Consider the following 19,264-nt stretch of genomic DNA (forward strand, 5'->3'; position numbering starts at 1 on the left):
TGACTCTGGATCCATCCTGTAGAGTCCTCTGGACCGGGCCCAGGGTGTTACTAACTCTGTCTCCCTCCCTTCCATCCTGTAGAGTCCTCTGGACCGGGCCCAGGGTGTTACTAACTCTGTCTCCCTCCCTTCCGTCCTGTAGAGTCCTCTGGACCGGGCCCAGGGTGTTACTAACTCTGTCTCCCTCCCTTCCATCCTGTAGAGTCCTCTGGACCGGGCCCAGGGTGCTACTAACTCTGTCTCTCTCCCTTCCATCCTGTAGAGTCCTCTGGACCGGGCCCAGGGTGCTACTAACTCTGTCTCCCTCCCTTCCGTCCTGTAGAGTCCTCTGGACCGGGCCCAGGGTGCTACTAACTCTGTCTCTCTCCCTTCCATCCTGTAGAGTCCTCTGGACCGGGCCCAGGGTGCTACTAACTCTGTCTCCCTCCCTTCCGTCCTGTAGAGTCCTCTGGACCGGGCCCAGGGTGTTACTAACTCTGTCTCCCTCCCTTCCGTCCTGTAGAGTCCTCTGGACCGGGCCCAGGGTGCTACTAACTCTGTCTCCCTCCCTTCCATCCTGTAGAGTCCTCTGGACCGGGCCCAGGGTGCTAAGAACAAGGGCAACAAGTACTTCAAGGCTGGGAAGTATGAGCAGGCCATCCATTGTTACACAGAGGCCATCGGTCTGTGTCCTAGAGAAAACCAGACAGACCTGTCCACCTTCTACCAGAACAGAGCTGCTGCCTACGAACAGCAGGTGAGTGACAACTATCACCATGGCAACCATTCATTAATGATGCTCTGTATGTGTTCGCGTGGGTTTATTGCAGAGGAGGCTGGTGAGGGGAGGACAGCTCATAGTAATAGCTGGAATGGATTGCTGTTTCATTCATTCCATACCAGCCATTACAATGAGCCCGTCTTCTGATTTGAAGGTGTCATCAGCCAACACTGGTTTACACTGGACAGCTAGTGCGTCCCCGTGCGTCCCCGTGCGTCCAACATTAACAACATTGGTTGTGACCTCCAGGTGAAGTGGACAGAGGTGGTGCAGGACTGTACTGTACCCAGGTTTAGGGTTTAATGTGGTGCTGTACCCAGGGTTAGGTTTAGGGTTACATGTGGTGTTGTACCCAGGGTTAGGGTTACATGTGGTGCTGTACCCAGGGTTAGGGTTACATGTGGTGCTGTACCCAGGGTTAGGGTTACATGTGGTGCTGTACCCAGGGTTAGGGTTACATGTGGTGCTGTACCCAGGGTTAGGGTTACATGTGGTGATGTACCCAGGGTTAGGGTTACATGTGGTGCTGTACCCAGGGTTAGGGTTACATGTGGTGCTGTACCCAGGGTTAGGGTTACATGTGGTGCTGTACCCAGGGTTAGGGTTACATGTGGTGCTGTAACCAGGGTTAGGGTTTCATCATGTGGTGCTGTACCCAGGGTTAGGGTTTCATCATGTGGTGCTGTACCCAGGGTTAGGGTTTCATCATGTGGTGCTGTACCCAGGGTTAGGGTTTCATCATGTGGTGCTGTACCCAGGGTTAGGGTTTCATCATGTGGTGCTGTACCCAGGGTTAGGGTTTCATCATGTGGTGCTGTACCCAGGGTTAGGGTTTCATCATGTGGTGCTGTACCCAGGGTTAGGGTTTCATCATGTGGTGCTGTGTTAACATCAACTGTCTGTGTTTCCAGATGATGTGGACAGAGGTGGTGCAGGACTGTACCCAGGCTGTAGAGATGAACCCACGATACATCAAAGCCCTGTTCAGGAGGGCCAAGGCCCTGGAGAGACTGGACAACAAGAAGGAGTGCCTGGAAGGTACACACACACACACACACACACACTGGACAACAAGAAGGAGTGCCTGGAGGATAGGGCTCAGATAACAGATGTCATTTTAAAGGCTTATGATACCACAACAAGGATAATAGAAGTGACTAGGGAACTGTTCTGTTTTGTTCCTGTAGATGTGACGGCGGTGTGTATCCTGGAGGCCTTCCAGAACCAGCAGAGTATGCTGCTAGCAGACAAAGTCCTCAAACTGCTAGGGAAGGAAAAGGCCAAAGACAAATACAAGGTGAGAGGATGTCCCAGCTCTCCTGCTGCTCTTTACTGAACTTAGATGCTGTTTGATTACAACTAAACTCAGCAAAGAAAGAAACGTCCTCTCACTGTCAACTGCGTTTATTTTCAGCAAACTTAACATGTGTAAATATTTGTATGAACATAAGATTCAACAACTGAGACATAAACTGAACAAGTTCCACAGACATGTGACTAACAGAAATTGAATAATGTGTCCCTGAACAGCTGCATTAAGTACTGCAGTGCATCTCCTCCTCATGGACTGCACCAGATTTGCCAGTTCTTGCTGTGAGATGTTACCCCACTCTTCCACCAAGGCACGTGCAAGTTATAGGACATTTCTGGGTGGAATGGCCCCAGCCCTCACCCTCCGATCCAACAGGTCCCAGATGTGCTGAATGGGATTGAGATCCGGGCTCTTCGCTGGCCATGGCAGAACACTGACATTCCTGTCTTGCAGGAAATCACGCGCAGAACGAGCTGAATGGCTGGTGGCATTGTCATGCTGGAGGGTCATGTCAGGATGAGCCTGCAGGAAGGGTACCACATAAGGGAGGAGGATGTCTTCCCTGTAACGCACAGCGTTGAGATTGCCTGCAATGACAACAAGCTCAGTCCGATGATGCTGTGACACATCGCCCCAGACCATGCCGGACCCTCCACCTCCAAATCGATCCCGCTCCAGAGTACAGGCCTCGGTGTAACGCTCATTCCTTCTACGATAAACGCGAATCCGACCATCACCCCTGGTGAGACAAAACCGCGACTCGTTAGTGAAGAGCACTTTTTGCCAGTCCTGTCTGGTTTGTGCCCATAGGCGACGTTGTTGCCGGTAATGTCTGGTGAGGATCTGCCTTACAACAGGCCTACAAGCCCTCAGTCCAGCCTCTCTCAGCCTATTGCAGACAGTCTGAGCACTGATGAGGGATTGTGCGTGTTGCCATCCTGTACCTGTCCCGCAGGTGTGATGTTCGGATGTACCGATCCTGTGCAGGTGTTGTTACACGTGGTCTGCCACTGTCCGCGCTGTCTTAGGCGTCTCACAGTACGGACATTGCAATTTATTTCCCTGGCCACATCTGCAGTCCTCATGCCTCCTTGCAGCATGCCTAAGGCACGTTCACGCAGATGAGCAGGGACCCTGGACATCTTTCTTTTAGTGTTTTTCAGAGTCAGTAGAAAGACCTCTTCATTCAGAGTTTTCATAACTGTGACTTTAATTGCCTACTGTCTTTAAGCTGTTAGTTTCTTAACGATCGTTCCACAAGTGCATGTTCATTAATTGTTCATGCATGGGAAACTGTGTTTAAACCCTTTACAATGAAGATCTGTAAAGTTATTTGGATTTTTACAAATTATCTTTGATAGACAGGGTCCTGAAAAAGGGACGTTTCTTTTTTTGCTGAGTTTAATTAAATGTTGGTGCATTACCACTGTCAGGCTTAGTGGTAATACACCAAACACAAAGCCTGACAGTGGTAATGCACCACACCAAACACAAAGCCTGACAGTGGTAATGCACCACACCAAACACAAAGCCTGACAGTGGTAATGCACCACACCAAACACAAAGCCTGACAGTGGTAATGCACCAAACACAAAGCCTGACAGTGGTAATGCACCAAACACAAAGCCTGACAGTGGTAATGCACCAAACACAAAGCCTGACAGGGGTAATGCACCAAACACACAGCCTGACAGTGGTAATGCACCACACCAAACACACAGCCTGACAGTGGTAATGCACCACACCAAACATACAGCCTGACAGTGGTAATGCACCACACCAAACACACAGCCTGACAGTGGTAATGCACCACACCAAACACACAGCCTGACAGTGGTAATGCACCACACCAAACATACAGCCTGACAGTGGTAATGCACCACACCAAACACACAGCCTGACAGTGGTAATGCACCACACCAAACACACAGCCTGACAGTGGTAATGCACCACACCAAACGCACAGCCTGACAGTGGTAATGCACCACACCAAACGCACAGCCTGACAGTGGTAATGCACCACACCAAACGCACAGCCTGACAGTGGTAATGCACCACACCAAACGCACAGCCTGACAGTGGTAATGCACCACACCAAACGCACAGCCTGACAGTGGTAATGCACCACACCAAACGCACAGCCTGACAGTGGTAATGCACCACACCAAACGCACAGCCTGACAGTGGTAATGCACCACACCAAACGCACAGCCTGACAGTGGTAATGCACCACACCAAACGCACAGCCTGACAGTGGTAATGCACCAAACGCACAGCCTGACAGTGGTAATGCACCAAACACAAAGCCTGACAGTGGTAATGCACCAAACACAAAGCCTGACAGTGGTAATGCACCAAACACACAGCCTGACAGTGGTAATGCACCACACCAAACACACAGCTTGACAGTGGTAATGCACCAAACACACAGCCTGACAGTGGTAATGCACCACACCAAACACAAAGCCTGACAGTGGTAATGCACCAAACACACAGCCTGACAGTGGTAATGCACCACACCAAACACAAAGCCTGACAGTGGTAATGCACCAAACACACAGCCTGACAGTGGTAATGCACCACACCAAACACAAAGCCTGACAGGGGTAATGCACCAAACACAAAGCCTGACAGTGGTAATGCACCACACCAAACACAGTCCGGCTCATGGAAGCTCATCTGCATGCTCATCATCAAGTTTGGCGTCGTAACCGACTTCAGTGGGGAAATACTTGTGTGCTCTTCACGGATTAATCACAGCTCCAACTGTACTGAGTAGATGTACTGAGTAGATGTACTGAGTAGATGTACTGAGTAGATGTACTGAGCAGATGTACTGAGCAGATGTACTGAGCAGATGTACTGAGCAGATGTACTGAGCAGATGTACTGAGCAGATGTACTGAGCAGATGTAGATGTACTGAGCAGATTTACTGAGCAGATGTACTGTACTGAGCAGATTTACTGAGCAGATGTACTGTACTGAGCAGATGTACTGTACTGAGCAGATGTACTGTACTGAGCAGATGTACTGTACTGAGCAGATGTACTGAGCAGATGTACTGAGTAGATGTACTGAGTAGATGTACTGAGTAGATGTACTGAGCAGATGTACTGTACTGAGCAGATGTACTGAGTAGATGTACTGTACTGAGCAGATGTACTGTACTGAGCAGATGTACTGTACTGAGCAGATGTACTGAGCAGATGTACTGAGTAGATGTACTGAGTAGATGTACTGTACTGAGCAGATGTACTGAGCAGATGTACTGTACTGAGCAGATGTACTGTACTGAGCAGATGTACTGTACTGAGCAGATGTACTGAGCAGATGTACTGAGCAGATGTACTGAGCAGATGTACTGTACTGAGCAGATGTACTGAGCAGATGTACTGAGCAGATGTAGATGTACTGAGCAGATGTAGATGTACTGAGCAGATGTACTGTACTGAGCAGATGTACTGTACTGAGCAGATGTACTGAGCAGATGTACTGTACTGAGTAGATGTACTGTACTGAGTAGATGTAGATGTACTGAGTAGATGTAGATGTAGATGTACTGAGCAGATGTAGCTGTACTGAGCAGATGTACTGTACTGAGCAGATGTACTGAGTAGATGTACTGTACTGAGTAGATGTACTGTACTGAGTAGATGTACTGTACTGAGTAGATGTACGGTACTGAGCAGATGTACGGTACTGAGCAGATGTACGGTACTGAGCAGATGTACGGTACTGAGCAGATGTACGGTACTGAGCAGATGTACGGTACTGAGCAGATGTACGGTACTGAGCAGATGTACTGTACTGAGCAGATGTACTGTACTGAGTAGATGTACACTACTGAGCAGATGTACACTACTGAGCAGATGTACACTACTGAGCAGATGTACTGTACTGAGCAGATGTACTGTACTGAGCAGATGTACGGTACTGAGCAGATGTACTGTACTGAGCAGATGTACTGTACTGAGCAGATGTACTGTACTGAGCAGACAGCGTAGTGTGTGTGGTGTCCCAGTTCTTCCATGGTCTACATACTCACCAGACATGTCACCCATTGAGCATGTTTGGGATGCTCTGGCTCGACATGTCTAGTTGGCTCATTCATTAGCCCTGATCAGAACATTGTGTCAGCATGTTGTGTAGTTTATCAAGTGGATTATGTTGCTCTTCACTTGCAGTCACTTAGTAGCCCAGGCCTACTCCCTACCAGTCACTTAGCCCAGGCCTACTCCCTACCGGTCGCTTAGTAGCCCAGGCCTACTCCCTACCGGTCGCTTAGTAGTACAGGCCTACTCCCTACCGGTCGCTTAGTAGCCCAGGCCTACTCCCCTACCGGTCGCTTAGTAGCCCAGGCCTACTCCCTACCGGTCGCTTAGTAGCCCAGGCCTACTCCCTACCGGTCGCTTAGTAGCCCAGGCCTACTCCCCTACCGGTCGCTTAGTAGCCCAGGCCTACTCCCTACCGGTCGCTTAGTAGCCCAGGCCTACTCCCCTACCGGTCGCTTAGTAGCCCAGGCCTACTCCCCTACCGGTCGCTTAGTAGCCCAGGCCTACTCCCTACCGGTCGCTTAGTAGCCCAGGCCTACTCACTACCGGTCGCTTAGTAGCCCAGGCCTACTCACTACCGGTCGCTTAGTAGCCCAGGCCTACTCACTACCGGTCGCTTAGTAGCACCGGCCTACTCCCTACCGGTCGCTTAGTAGCCCAGGCCTACTCCCTACCGGTCGCTTAGTAGCCCAGGCCTACTCCCTACCGGTCGCTTAGTAGCCCAGGCCTACTCCCTACCGGTCGCTTAGTAGCCCAGGCCTACTCCCCTACCGGTCGCTTAGTAGCCCAGGCCTACTCCCTACCGGTCGCTTAGTAGCCCAGGCCTACTCCCTACCACAAGCCTCTGACTTGTCTTAATCTATGGGATTTTGATTCACTGAATCTCTGTCTGTATAGGCTATTTGGTTCATTGGTTTCTGTTTGGGCAAATAAGTGTAGGTGGAACAGCTAATCTAGTACTGATCAGAAACATTTAGGATGATAGAATGTAGCCCAAATCAAGTGTAGGCCTATAATTTTGCTAGATCCCGTAAAGGCAACTCCAAAAACCCACGGAGGTTGTGAAATATGAACGAGACATGCTTTTGAAAATAGGATGAATATTTTCTATTTGTATCATGAAGGTAAGACCCTATGCCTGTTCCCTAACACAGCAGAGTGGGGGGTAGGAGAGAGGTGAAATGGGGGTAGGAGAGAGGTAAAATGGGGGGTAGGAGTGAGATGAAATGGGGGTAGGAGCGAGGTGAAATGGGGGTAGGAGCGAGGTGAAATGGGGGTAGGAGAGAGGTGAAATGAGATGAAATGGGGGTAGGAGAGAGGTGAAATGGGGGTAGGAGAGAGATGAAATGGGGTTAGGAGAGAGATGAAATGGGGGTAGGAGAGAGATGAAATGGGGGTAGGAGAGATGAAATGTGGATAACAAAGAAGAGTGGGGGTAGGAAAGAGGTGAAATGGGGGTAGGAAAGCAGAGTGGGGGTAGGAGAGAGGTGAGATGAAATGGGGGTAGGAGAGAGATGAAATGGGGGTAGGAGAGAGATGAAATGGGGGTAGGAGAGAGATGAAATGGGGGTAGGAGAGAGATGAAATGTGGATAACAAAGCAGAGTGGGGGTAGGAAAGAGATGAAATGGGATTAGGAAAGCAGAGGGGGTAGGAGAGAGGTGAAATGGGGGTAGGAGAGAGATGAAATGGGGGTAGGAAAGAGATGAAATGGGGGTAGGGAAGCAGAGTGGGGGTAGGAAAGAGATGAAATGGGGGTAGGAAAGAGATGAAATGGGGGTAGGAAAGAGGTGAAACGAGGATAACGAAGCAGAGTGGGGGTAGGAGAGAGATGAAATGGGGGTAGGAGAGAGATGAAATGGGGGGTAGGAGAGAGATGAAATGGGGGTAGGAAAGAGATGAAATGGGGGTAGGAAAGGGATGAAATGGGGGTAGGAGAGAGGTGAAATGGGGGTAGGAAAGGGATAAAATGGGGGTAGGAAAGGGATAAAATGGGGGTAGGAAAGAGATTAAATGGGGGTAGGAAAGAGATTAAATGGGGGTAGGAAAGGGATAAAATGGGGGTAGGAAAGAGATGAAATGGGGGTAGGAAAGGGATAAAATGGGGGTAGGAAAGGGATAAAATGGGGGTAGGAAAGAGATTAAATGGGGGTAGGAAAGAGATTAAATGGGGGTAGGAAAGAGATTAAATGGGGTAGGAAAGGGATAAAATGGGGGTAGGAAAGAGATTAAATGGGGGTAGGAAAGGGATAAAATGGGGGTAGGAAAGAGATGAAATGGGGGTAGGAAAGGGATAAAATGGGGGTAGGAAAGGGATAAAATGGGGGTAGGAAAGAGATTAAATGGGGGTAGGAAAGAGATTAAATGGGGTAGGAAAGGGATAAAATGGGGGTAGGAAAGAGATGAAATGGGGGTAGGAGAGAGGTGAAATGGGGGTAGGAAAGGGATAAAATGGGGGTAGGAAAGAGATGAAATGGGGGTAGGAAAGAGATTAAATGGGGGTAGGAAAGGGATAAAATGGGGTAGGAAAGAGATGAAACGTGGATATCAAAGCATGGGCTTGGGCTCTGTTTCTAAATACCACTTCTTTTTTTTTTAATATATGACAGCGGTTCCACACATTCCCATGACACAAGTTGTGTGGACAGAATATTTGATGTATTTTGTTCTGTTATATTCCATTATATTCTTACTATAAAATATATGTACGTTGACCGTGATCGGGTTGGTGTGTCGGTTCTGTTCAATGAACAAAATAACAAACTGTTGATTTGATTTGGATGGCGCAGCAATGGCTGCACAGACCCGTACCATGGGCCTAATTCAACTAAAAATATTACATTTTAGTCATTTAGCAGACACTCTTATCCAGAGCGACTTACAGTAGTGAATACATTTCAAAAAAAAATTTCCCGCACTGGTCCCCCATGGGAATCGAACCCACAACCCTGGCGTTGCAAACACCATGCTCTACTAACTGAGCCACACGGGACCATATTCTGTTCTAGTCTTTTGAAAAAAACATAAAAAATATATATATATATATAATTCTTGCCTAAATGAATGAATGAATAATGGATTAAGTTTGGATGGTGTATATTCTGGATTTATTAAAATAGACAGCCAACCACATTTACTACCACTTTATCCCCCGGCATGTATACCAGAGGTCAAAGAGGTGGGCCTGTTTGTAAGGGGGTCATATAAACAATGGCCTCTTTTTAAAAAAAAATATTTAAAAAATACCGTAAATACTTTGAAAGCAGAACAAGTCTCCTCCCTCTCTTTCATTTACATTTACGTCATTTAGCAGACGCTCTTATCCAGAGCGACTTACAAATTGGTGCATTCACCTTATGATATCCAGTGGAACAACCACTTTACAATAGTACATCTATATCTTTTAGGGGGGGGTTAGAAGGATTACTTTATCCTATCCCAGGTATTCCTTAAAGAGGTGGGGTTTCAGGTGTCTACGGAAGGTGGTGATTGACTCCGCTGTCCTGGCGTCGTGAGGGAGTTGTTCCACCATCGGGTGCCAGAGCAGCGAACAGTTTTGACTTTCCATCTCTCTCTCTCTCTCTCTCTCTCCAGAACCGTGACCCCCTAATGCCGTCTCCTCAGTTCATCAAGTCCTACTTCAGCTCTTTCACCGATGACGTAATCAGCCAGCCGCTTCAGAAGGGCGAGAAGAAGGACGAGGACAAGGACAACGAGGGCGAGGCCGCAGAGGTCACAGAAAGGTCAGAAGTCACTGTGTGATGTCACTTCCTGTATGTTGCTCTGGATAAAAAAAGGCCTGCCTAACTACTAGGGATCGATCTCAATTCGTACGATTCATCCTGTCTACTCGGCTGCTTGTCAACCGTATTGGAGGAGAAGGTCCACGGTCCCTCTCCTCAGGCCTTCTTGTCCAATGGGTTTTGAGAACGTGAGGACCGAGGATTGATAGGAATTGAGGAAAGATGCTAATATGTCACACCTGTCCCCCTATCCCTCTTTCCCCCCTGTTCTACTGTCCCCCTGTTCTCCCTCTGTCCATAGCCCTGGTTACCTGAAGGCCAACCAGTACATTAACCCTGTCCTGTCCATAGCCCTGGTTACCTGAAGGCCAACCAGTACATTAACCCTGTCCTGTCCATAGTTCTGGTTACCTGAAGGCCAACCAGTACATTAACCCTGTCCTGTCCATAGTTCTGGTTACCTGAAGGCCAACCAGTACATTAACCCTGTCCTTAACCTCTAACCTCTGTCCTGTCCATAGCCCTGGTTACCTGAAGGCCAACCAGTACATTAACCCTGTCCTTAACCTCTAACCTCTGTCCTGTCCATAGCCCTGGTTACCTGAAGGCCAACCAGTACATTAACCCTGTCCTTAACCTCTAACCTCTGTCCTGTCCATAGTTCTGGTTACCTGAAGGCCAACCAGTACATTAACCCTGTCCTTAACCTCTAACCTCTAACCTCTATCCTGTCCATAGTTCTGGTTACCTGAAGGCCAACCAGTACATTAACCCTGTCCTTAACCTCTAACCTCTATCCTGTCCATAGTTCTGGTTACCTGAAGGCCAACCAGTACGTTAACCCTGTCCTTAACCTCTAACCTCTATCCTGTCCATAGTTCTGGTTACCTGAAGGCCAACCAGTACATTAACCCTGTCCTTAACCTCTAACCTCTATCCTGTCCATAGCCCTGGTTACCTGAAGGCCAACCAGTACATTAACCCTGTCCTTAACCTCTAACCTCTGTCCTGTCCATAGCCCTGGTTACCTGAAGGCCAACCAGTACATTAACCCTGTCCTTAACCTCTAACCTCTGTCCTGTCCATAGTTCTGGTTACCTGAAGGCCAACCAGTACGTTAACCCTGTCCTTAACCTCTAACCTCTGTCCTGTCCATAGTTCTGGTTACTTGAAGGCCAAGCAGTACATGGAGGAGGAGAACTATGATAAGATCATCAGTGAGTGCACTAAGGAGGTGGAGTCTGGGGGCCGGTACATTGCTGAGGCCCTGTTGCTACGGGCAACCTTCTACCTCCTGATTGGCAACGCCACCGGCGCCCAGCCCGACCTGGACCGGGTCATTAACATGGAGGACGCCAACATCAAGGTAGTGTTTTTCCATTTTAATTTGTCACATGCACAAGTACAATGAAATACTAGCCCTACCCAACAGTACAGTAGTCAATATCAAAATAGTATAAAACTACACTGAATAAAAATATAAACGCTACAATTTCAAAGGTTATTCTGACTTACAGTTCATAGAAGGAAATCAGTCAATTGAAATAAATTCATTAGGTCCTAATCTATGGATTTCACATGACTGGTGGTCAGTATCTGGTGTGACCACCATTTGTCTCATGCAGCGGGACACATCTCCTTCACATAGATTTGATCAGGCTGTTGATTTGTGGCCTGTGGAATGTTGTCCCACTACTCTTCAATGGCTGTGCGAAGTTGCTGAATATTGCCGGGAACTGGAACATGCTGTCGTACATGTTATGCAGGGCAACACCTTAAACACAAAAACAAATTTATTGGAGCACGCTAACGCATTTCGATACAGATTGCAACGCGCCTTTTGAGTTTGAGGCTCAAACTAAAATCTAAGTTTGGTACGAATGAAAAGCCCGATTCGTACTTTCGATGTGAGTGACCAAGTTTTTGTTTTGTTGCCCGTTCTGGGCTCACCGGGTGGTCTGAAGGGTTATGGGTCTGAAGGGTTATGGGTCTGAAGGGTTATGGGTCTGAAGGGTTATGGGTCTGAAGGGTTATGGGTCTGAAGGGTTATGGGTCTGAAGGGTTATGGGTCTGAAGGGTTATGGCTCTGAATGGTTATGGGTCTGAATTAATAACTGCTATAGTCTACCACCATCTGAATGGTTATGGGTCTGAATGGTTATGGGTCTGAATTAATAACTGCTATAGTCTACCACCATCTGAATGGTTATGGGTCTGAATGGTTATGGGTCTGAATTAATAACTGTTATAGTCTACCACCATCTGAATGGTTATGGGTCTGAATGGTTATGGGTCTGAATTAATAACTGTTATAGTCTACCACCATCTGAATGGTTATGGGTCTGAATGGTTATGGGTCTGAATTAATAACTGTTATAGTCTACCACCATCTGAATGGTTATGGGTCTGAATGGTTATGGGTCTGAATGGTTGTGGGTCTGAATTAATAACTGCTATAGTCTACCACCATCTGAATGGTTATGGGTCTGAATTAATAACTGTTATAGTCTACCACCATCTGAATGGTTATGGGTCTGAATTAATAACTGTTATAGTCTACCACCATCTGAATGGTTATGGGTCTGAATGGTTATGGGTCTGAATGGTTATGGGTCTGAATGGTTATGGGTCTGAATAAATAACTGTTATAGTCTACCACCATCTGAATGGTTATGGGTCTGAATGGTTATGAGTCTGAATGGTTATGGGTCTGAATGGTTATGGGTCTGAATTAATAACTGTTATAGTCTACCACCATCTGAATGGTTATGGGTCTGAATGGTTATGGGTCTGAATTAATAACTGTTATAGTCTACCACCATCTGAATGGTTATGGGTCTGAATGGTTATGGGTCTGAATTAATAACTGCTATAGTCTACCACCATCTGAATGGTTATGGGTCTGAATGGTTATGGGTCTGAATAAATAACTGTTATAGTCTACCACCATCTGAATCGTTATGGGTCTGAATGGTTATGGGTCTGAATGGTTATGGGTCTGAATTAATAACTGCTATAGCCTACCGCCTGCATTGTTATAAAACTCTGTAGCCAGGCCAGCCGAGTGGCACAGCGATCTAAAGGCACTGCATTGTTATAAAACTCTGTAGCCAGGCCAGCCGAGTGGCACATCGATCTAAAGGCACTGCATTGTTTTAAAACTCTGTAGCCAGGCCAGCCGAGTGGCACAGCGGTCTAAGGCAGGCACTGCATTGTTTTAAAACTCTGTAGCCAGGCCAGCCGAGTGGCACAGCGGTCTAAGGCACTGCATTACCCGGAGACCCATTAAGTGGCGCACAATTGGCCCAGCATCGTCCGGGTTAGGGGAGGGTTTGGCCCAGCATCGTCCGGGTTAGGGGAGGGTTTGGCCGGCATGGATGTCCTTGTCCCATCGCTCTCTACCGTCTCCTGTGGCGGTGCCAGGAACAGTGCACGCTGACACGGTCGCCAGGTGTACGGTGTTTCCTCCAACACGTTGGTGCGGCTGGCTTCCGGGTTAAGTGGGCATTGTGTCAAGAAGCAGAGCGGCTTGGCTGGGTCGTGTTTTGGAGGACGCACAGCTCTCAACCTTCGCCTCTCCCGAGTCCGTACGGGTGTTGCAGCGATGGGACAAGACTGTAACTACCAATTGGATATCACGAAATGATGGTTAAAAAGTACACAAAAAAATGTAATCTGGAGTTGCAATTAAAAAACAAGGTGATCCCGAAACCAGATGGAGATGGGTGAATTAAATGAGCATTTGGGTCTTTATATTACTGTAGCATAGACTATGCGGCAGCCAATGTAGACCTACCCGTCACAAGAAAATAGTTACCATAATGCATGTAGACCTATCATCTCATGGTGAACTGCACTCCACTCCACACAGATGGTCTGTCTGTCCCTACCTACCCTGAGGTGATCTGTCTGTCCCCACCTACCCTGAGGTGGTCTGTCTGTCTGTCCCCATCTACCCTGAGAGGGTCTGTCTGTCCCACCTACCCTGAGGTGGTCTGTCTGTCTGTCCCCAGCTACCCTGAGATGGTCTGTCTGTCCCCACCTACCCTGAGCTGGTCTGTCTGTCCCCATCTACCCTGAGCTGGTCTGTCTGTCCCCACCTACCCTGAGGTGGTCTGTCTGTCCCCACCTACCCTGAGGTGGTCTGTCTGTCCCCACCTACCCTGAGGTGGTCTGTCTGTCCCCACCTACCCTGAGTTGGTCTGTCTGTCCCCACCTACCCTGAGGTGGTCTGTCTGTCCCACCTACCCTGAGGTGGTCTGTCTGTCCCCACCTACCCTGAGGTGGTCTGTCTGTCCCCACCTACCCTGAGGTGGTCTGTCTGTCCCCACCTACCCTGAGGTGGTCTGTCTGTCCCCACCTACCCTGGAGATGGTCTGTCTGTCCCCACCTACCCTGAGGTGGTCTGTCTGTCCCACCTACCCTGAGGTGGTCTGTCTGTCCCCACCTACCCTGAGGTGGTCTGTCTGTCCCCACCTACCCTGAGGTGGTCTGTCTGTCCCCACCTACCCTGAGGTGGTCTGTCTGTCCCCACCTACCCTGAGGTGGTCTGTCTCTCCCTACCTACCCTGAGAAGGTCTGTCTCTCCCTACCTACCCTGAGAAGGTCTGTCTGTCCCTACCTACCCTGAGGTGGTCTGTCTGTCCCTACCTACCCTGAGGTGGTCTGTCTGTCCCTACCTACCCTGAGGTGGTTTGTCTGTCCGCACCTACCCTGAGAGGTGGTCTGTCTGTCTGTCCCTACCTACCCTGAGGTGGTCTGTCTGTCTGTCCCTACCCTGAGATGGTCTGTCTGTTCCCACCTACCCTGAGAGGATCTGTCTGTCCCTATCTACCCTGAGATGGTCTGTCTGTCTGCCCCTACCATATCAAATCAAAACAAATTTATTTTTATATAGCCCTTCGTACATCAGCTGATATCTCAAAGTGCTGTACAGAAACCCAGCCTAAAACCCCAAACAGCAAGCAAAGCATGTGAAAGAAGCACGGTGGCTAGGAAAAACTCCCTAGGAAAAACTCCCTAGAAAGGCCAAAAACCTAGGAAGAAACCTAGAGAGGAACCAGGCTATGAGGGGTGGCCAGTCCTCTTCTGGCTGTGCAGGGTGGATATTATAACAGAACATGGTCAAGATGTTAAAATGTTAAAATGTTCATAAATGACCAGCATGGTCAAATAATAATAATCATAGTAGTTGTCGAGGGTGCAACAAGCACGTCCGGTGAACAGGTCAGGGTTCCATAGCCGCAGGCAGAACAGTTGAAACTGGAGCAGCAGCACGGCCAGGTGGACTGGGGACAGCAAGGAGTCATCATACCAGGTAGTCCTGAGGCATGGTCCTAGGGCTCAGGTCCTCCGAGAGAAAGAGAGAAAGAGAGAATTAGAGAGAGCATATTTAAATTCACACAGGACACCGGATAAGACAAGAGAAATACTCCAGATGTAACAGACTGACCCTAGCCCCCGACACATAAACTACTGCAGCATAAATACTGGAGGCTGAGACAGGAGGGATCAGAAGACACTGTGGCCCCATCCGATGATACCCCGGACAGGGCCAAACAGGCAGGATATAACCCCACCCACTTTGCCAAAGCACAGCCCCCACACCACTAGAGGGATGTCTCCAACCACCAACTTACCGTCCTAAGACAAGGCCGAGTATAGCCCACAACGATCTCCGCCATGGCACAACCCAAGGGGGGCGCCAACCCAGACAGGAAGACCACATCAGTGACTCAACCCACTCAAGTGACGCACCCCTCCCATGGACGGCATGGAAGAACACCAGTAAGCCAGTGACTCAGCCCCTGTAAAAGGGTTAGAGGCAGAGAATCCCAGTGGAAAGAGGGGAACCGGCAAGGCAGAGACAGCAAGGGCGGTTCGTTGCTCCAGCCTTTCCGTTCACCTTCACACTCCTGGGCCAAACTATACTTAATCATAGGACCTACTGAAGAGATAAGTCTTCAGTAAAGACTTAAAGGTTGAGACTGAGTCTGCGTCTCTCACATTGGTAGGCAGACCATTCCATAAAAATTGAGCTCTATAGGAGCTACCTACCTCCAGCCGTTTGCTTAGAAATTCTAGGGACAATTAGGAGGCCTGCGTCTTGTGACCGTAGCGTACGTGTAGGTATGTACGGCAGGACCAAATCGGAATGATAGGTAGGAGCAAGCCCATGTAATGCTTTGTAGGTTAGCAGTAAAACCTTGAAATCAGCCCTTGCCTTAACAGGAAGCCAGTGTAGGGAGGCTAGCACTGGAGTAATATGATCATATTTTTTGGTTCTAGTCAGGATTCTAGCAGCCGTATTTAGCACTAACTGACGTTTATTTAGTGCTTTATCCGGGTAGCCGGAAAGTAGAGCATTGCAGTAGTCCAGCCTAGAAGTAACAAAAGCATGGATTTATTTTTCTGCGTCATTTTTGGACAGAAGGTTTCTGATTTTTGCAATGTTACGTAGATGGAAAAAAGCTATCCTTGAAACAGTCTTGATATGTTCTTCAAAAGAGAGATCAGGGTCCAGAGTAACGCCGAGGTCCTTCACAGTTTTATTTGAGACGACTGTACAACCATCCAGATTAGTTGTCAGATTCAACAGAAGATCTCTTTGTTTCTTGGGACCTAGAACAAGCATCTCTGTTTTGTCCGAGTTTAAAAGTAGAACGTTTGCAGCCATCCACTTCTTTATGTCTGAAACACAGGCTTCTAGCGAGGGCAATTTTGGGGCTTCTCCATGTTTCATTGAAATGTACAGCTGTGTGTCGTCCGCATAGCAGTGAAATTTAACAGTATGTTTTCGAATGACATCCCCAAGAGGTAAAATATATAGTGAAAACAATAGTGGTCCTAAAACGGAACCTTGAGGAACACCGAAATTTACAATTGATTTGTCAGAGGACAAACCATTCACAGAGACAAACTGATAACTTTCCGACAGATAAGATCTAAACCAGGCCAGAACTTGTCCATGTAGACCAATTTGGGTTTCCAATCTCTCCAAAAGAATGTGGTGATCGATGGTATCAAAAGCGGCACTAAGATCTAGGAGCACGAGGACAGATGCAGAGCCTCGGTCTGACGTCATTAAAAGGCCATTTACCACCTTCACAAGTGCAGTCTCAGTGCTATGATGGGGTCTAAAACCAGACTGAAGCGTTTCGTATACATTGTTTGTCTTCAGGAAGGCAGTGAGTTGCTGTGCAACAGCTTTTTCTAAAATTTTTGAGAGGAATGGAAGATTCGATATAGGCCGATAGTTTTTATAATTTCTGGATCAAGATTCGGCTTTTTCAAGAGAGGCTTTATGACTGCCACTTTTTCATGAGCTTGGTACACATCCGGTGGATAGAGAGCCGTTTATTATGTTCAACATAGGAGGGCCAAGCACAGGAAGCGGCTCTTTCAGTAGTTTAGTTGGAATAGTGTCCAGTATGCAGCTTGAGGGTTTGGAGGCCATGATTATTTTCATCATTGTGTCAAGAGATATAGTATTAAAACACTTTAGTATCTCCCTTGATCCTAGGTCCTGGCAGAGTTGTGTAGACTCAGGACAATGGAGCTTTGGAGGAATACCCAGATTTAAAGAGGAGTCTGTAATTTGCTTTCTAATGATCATGATCTTTTCCTCAAAGAAGTTCATAAATGTATTACTGCTGAAGTGAAAGCCATCCTCCATTTGCGAAGGCTGCTTTTTAGTTAGCTTTGCGACAGTATCAAAAAGAAATTTCGGATTGTTCTTATTTTCCTCAATTAAGTTGGAAAAATAGGATGATCGAGCAGCAGTGAGGGCTCTTCGATACTGCACGGTACTGTCTTTCCAAGCTAGTCGGAAGACTTCCACTTTGGTGTGGCGCCATTTCCGTTCCAATTTTCTGGAAGCTTGCTTCAGAGCTCGTGTATTTTCTGTATACCAGGGAGCTAGTTTCTTATGACAGATGTTTTTAGTTTTTAGGGGTGCAACTGCATCTAGGGTATTGCGCAAGGTTAAATTGAGTTCCTCGGTTAGGTGGTTAACTGATTTTTGTCCTCTGACGTCCTTGGGTAGGCAGAGGCAGTCTGGAAGGGCATCAAGGAATCTTTGGGTTGTCTGAGAATTTATAGCACGACTTTTAATGCTCCTTAGTTGGGGTCTGAGCAGATTATTTGTTGCAATTGCAAACGTAATAAAATGGTGGTCCGATAGTCCAGGATTATGAGGAAAAACATTAAGATCCACAACATTTATTCCATGGGACAAAACTAGGTCCAGAGTATGACTGTGGCAGTGAGTAGGTCCAGAGACATGTTGGACAAAACCCACTGAGTCAATGATGGCTCCAAAAGCCTTTTGGAGTGGGTCTGTGGACTTTTCCATGTGAATGTTAAAGTCACCAAAAATTTGAATATTATCTGCTATGACTACAAGATCCGATAGGAATTCAGGGAACTCAGTGAGGAACACTGCATATGGCCCAGGAGGCCTGTAAACAGTAGCTATAAAAAGTGAGTGAGTAGGCTGCATAGATTTCATGACTAGAAGCTCAAAAGACGAAAAACGTCATTTTTTGGGGGGGGTAAATTGAAATTTGCTATCGTAAATGTTAGCAACACCTCCGCCTTTGCCAGGGGGGTGAGGCCTCATTTAACACAGTAAATTCATCAGGCTTAAGCCATGTTTCAGTCAGGCCAATCACATCAAGATTATTATCAGTGATTAGTTCATTGACTATAACTGCCTTGGAAGTGAGGGATCTAACATTAAGTAACCCAATTTTGAGATGTGAGGTATCACAATCTCTTTCAATAATGGCAGGAATGGAGGAGGTCTTTATACTAGTGAGATTGCTAAAGCGAACACCGCCTTTTTAATTTTGCCCAACCTAGATCGAGGCACAGACACGGTCTCAATGGGGAAAGCTGAGCTGACTACGCTGACTGTGCTAGTGGCAGACTCCACTAAGCTGGCAGGCTGGCTAACAGCCTGCTGCCTGGCCTGCACCCTATTTCATTGTGGAGCTAGAGGAGTTAGAGCCCTGTCTATGTTCGTAGATAAGATGAGAGCACCCCTCCAGCTAGGATGGAGTCCGTCACTCCTCAACAGGCCAGGCTTGGTCCTGTTTGTGGGTGAGTCCCAGAAAGAGGGCCAATTATCTACAAATTCTATCTTTTGGGAGGGGCAGAAAACAGTTTTCAACCAGCGATTGAGTTGTGAGACTCTGCTGTAGAGCTCATCACTCCCCTAACTGGGAGGGGGCCAGAGACAATTAATCGATGCCGACACATCTTTCTAGCTGATTTACACGCTGAAGCTATGTTGCGCTTGGTGACCTCTGACTGTTTCATCCTAACATCGTTGGTGCCGACGTGGATAACAATATCTCTATACTCTCTACACTCGCCAGTTTTAGCTTTAGCCAGC

General features: G+C 47.7%; 1 protein-coding gene across 1 annotated transcript in view; it reads left to right on the forward strand.

Annotated features, from left to right (window-relative positions):
* Positions 1–19,264, forward strand: part of LOC123724369 (mitochondrial import receptor subunit TOM70) — a 37,437-nt gene that overhangs the window by 14,183 nt on the left and 3,990 nt on the right. The window contains exons 2-6 of the mRNA XM_045687205.1: positions 563–736; positions 1,672–1,798; positions 1,948–2,057; positions 9,719–9,867; positions 11,026–11,233. Of these exons, the coding sequence (XP_045543161.1) occupies positions 563–736; positions 1,672–1,798; positions 1,948–2,057; positions 9,719–9,867; positions 11,026–11,233 (768 nt within the window). The remainder of the gene's footprint in view (positions 1–562; positions 737–1,671; positions 1,799–1,947; positions 2,058–9,718; positions 9,868–11,025; positions 11,234–19,264) is intronic.

The sequence above is a fragment of the Salmo salar genome, chromosome ssa10 (genome assembly GCF_905237065.1).
Source record: "Salmo salar chromosome ssa10, Ssal_v3.1, whole genome shotgun sequence".
Taxonomy (NCBI): domain Eukaryota; kingdom Metazoa; phylum Chordata; class Actinopteri; order Salmoniformes; family Salmonidae; genus Salmo; species Salmo salar.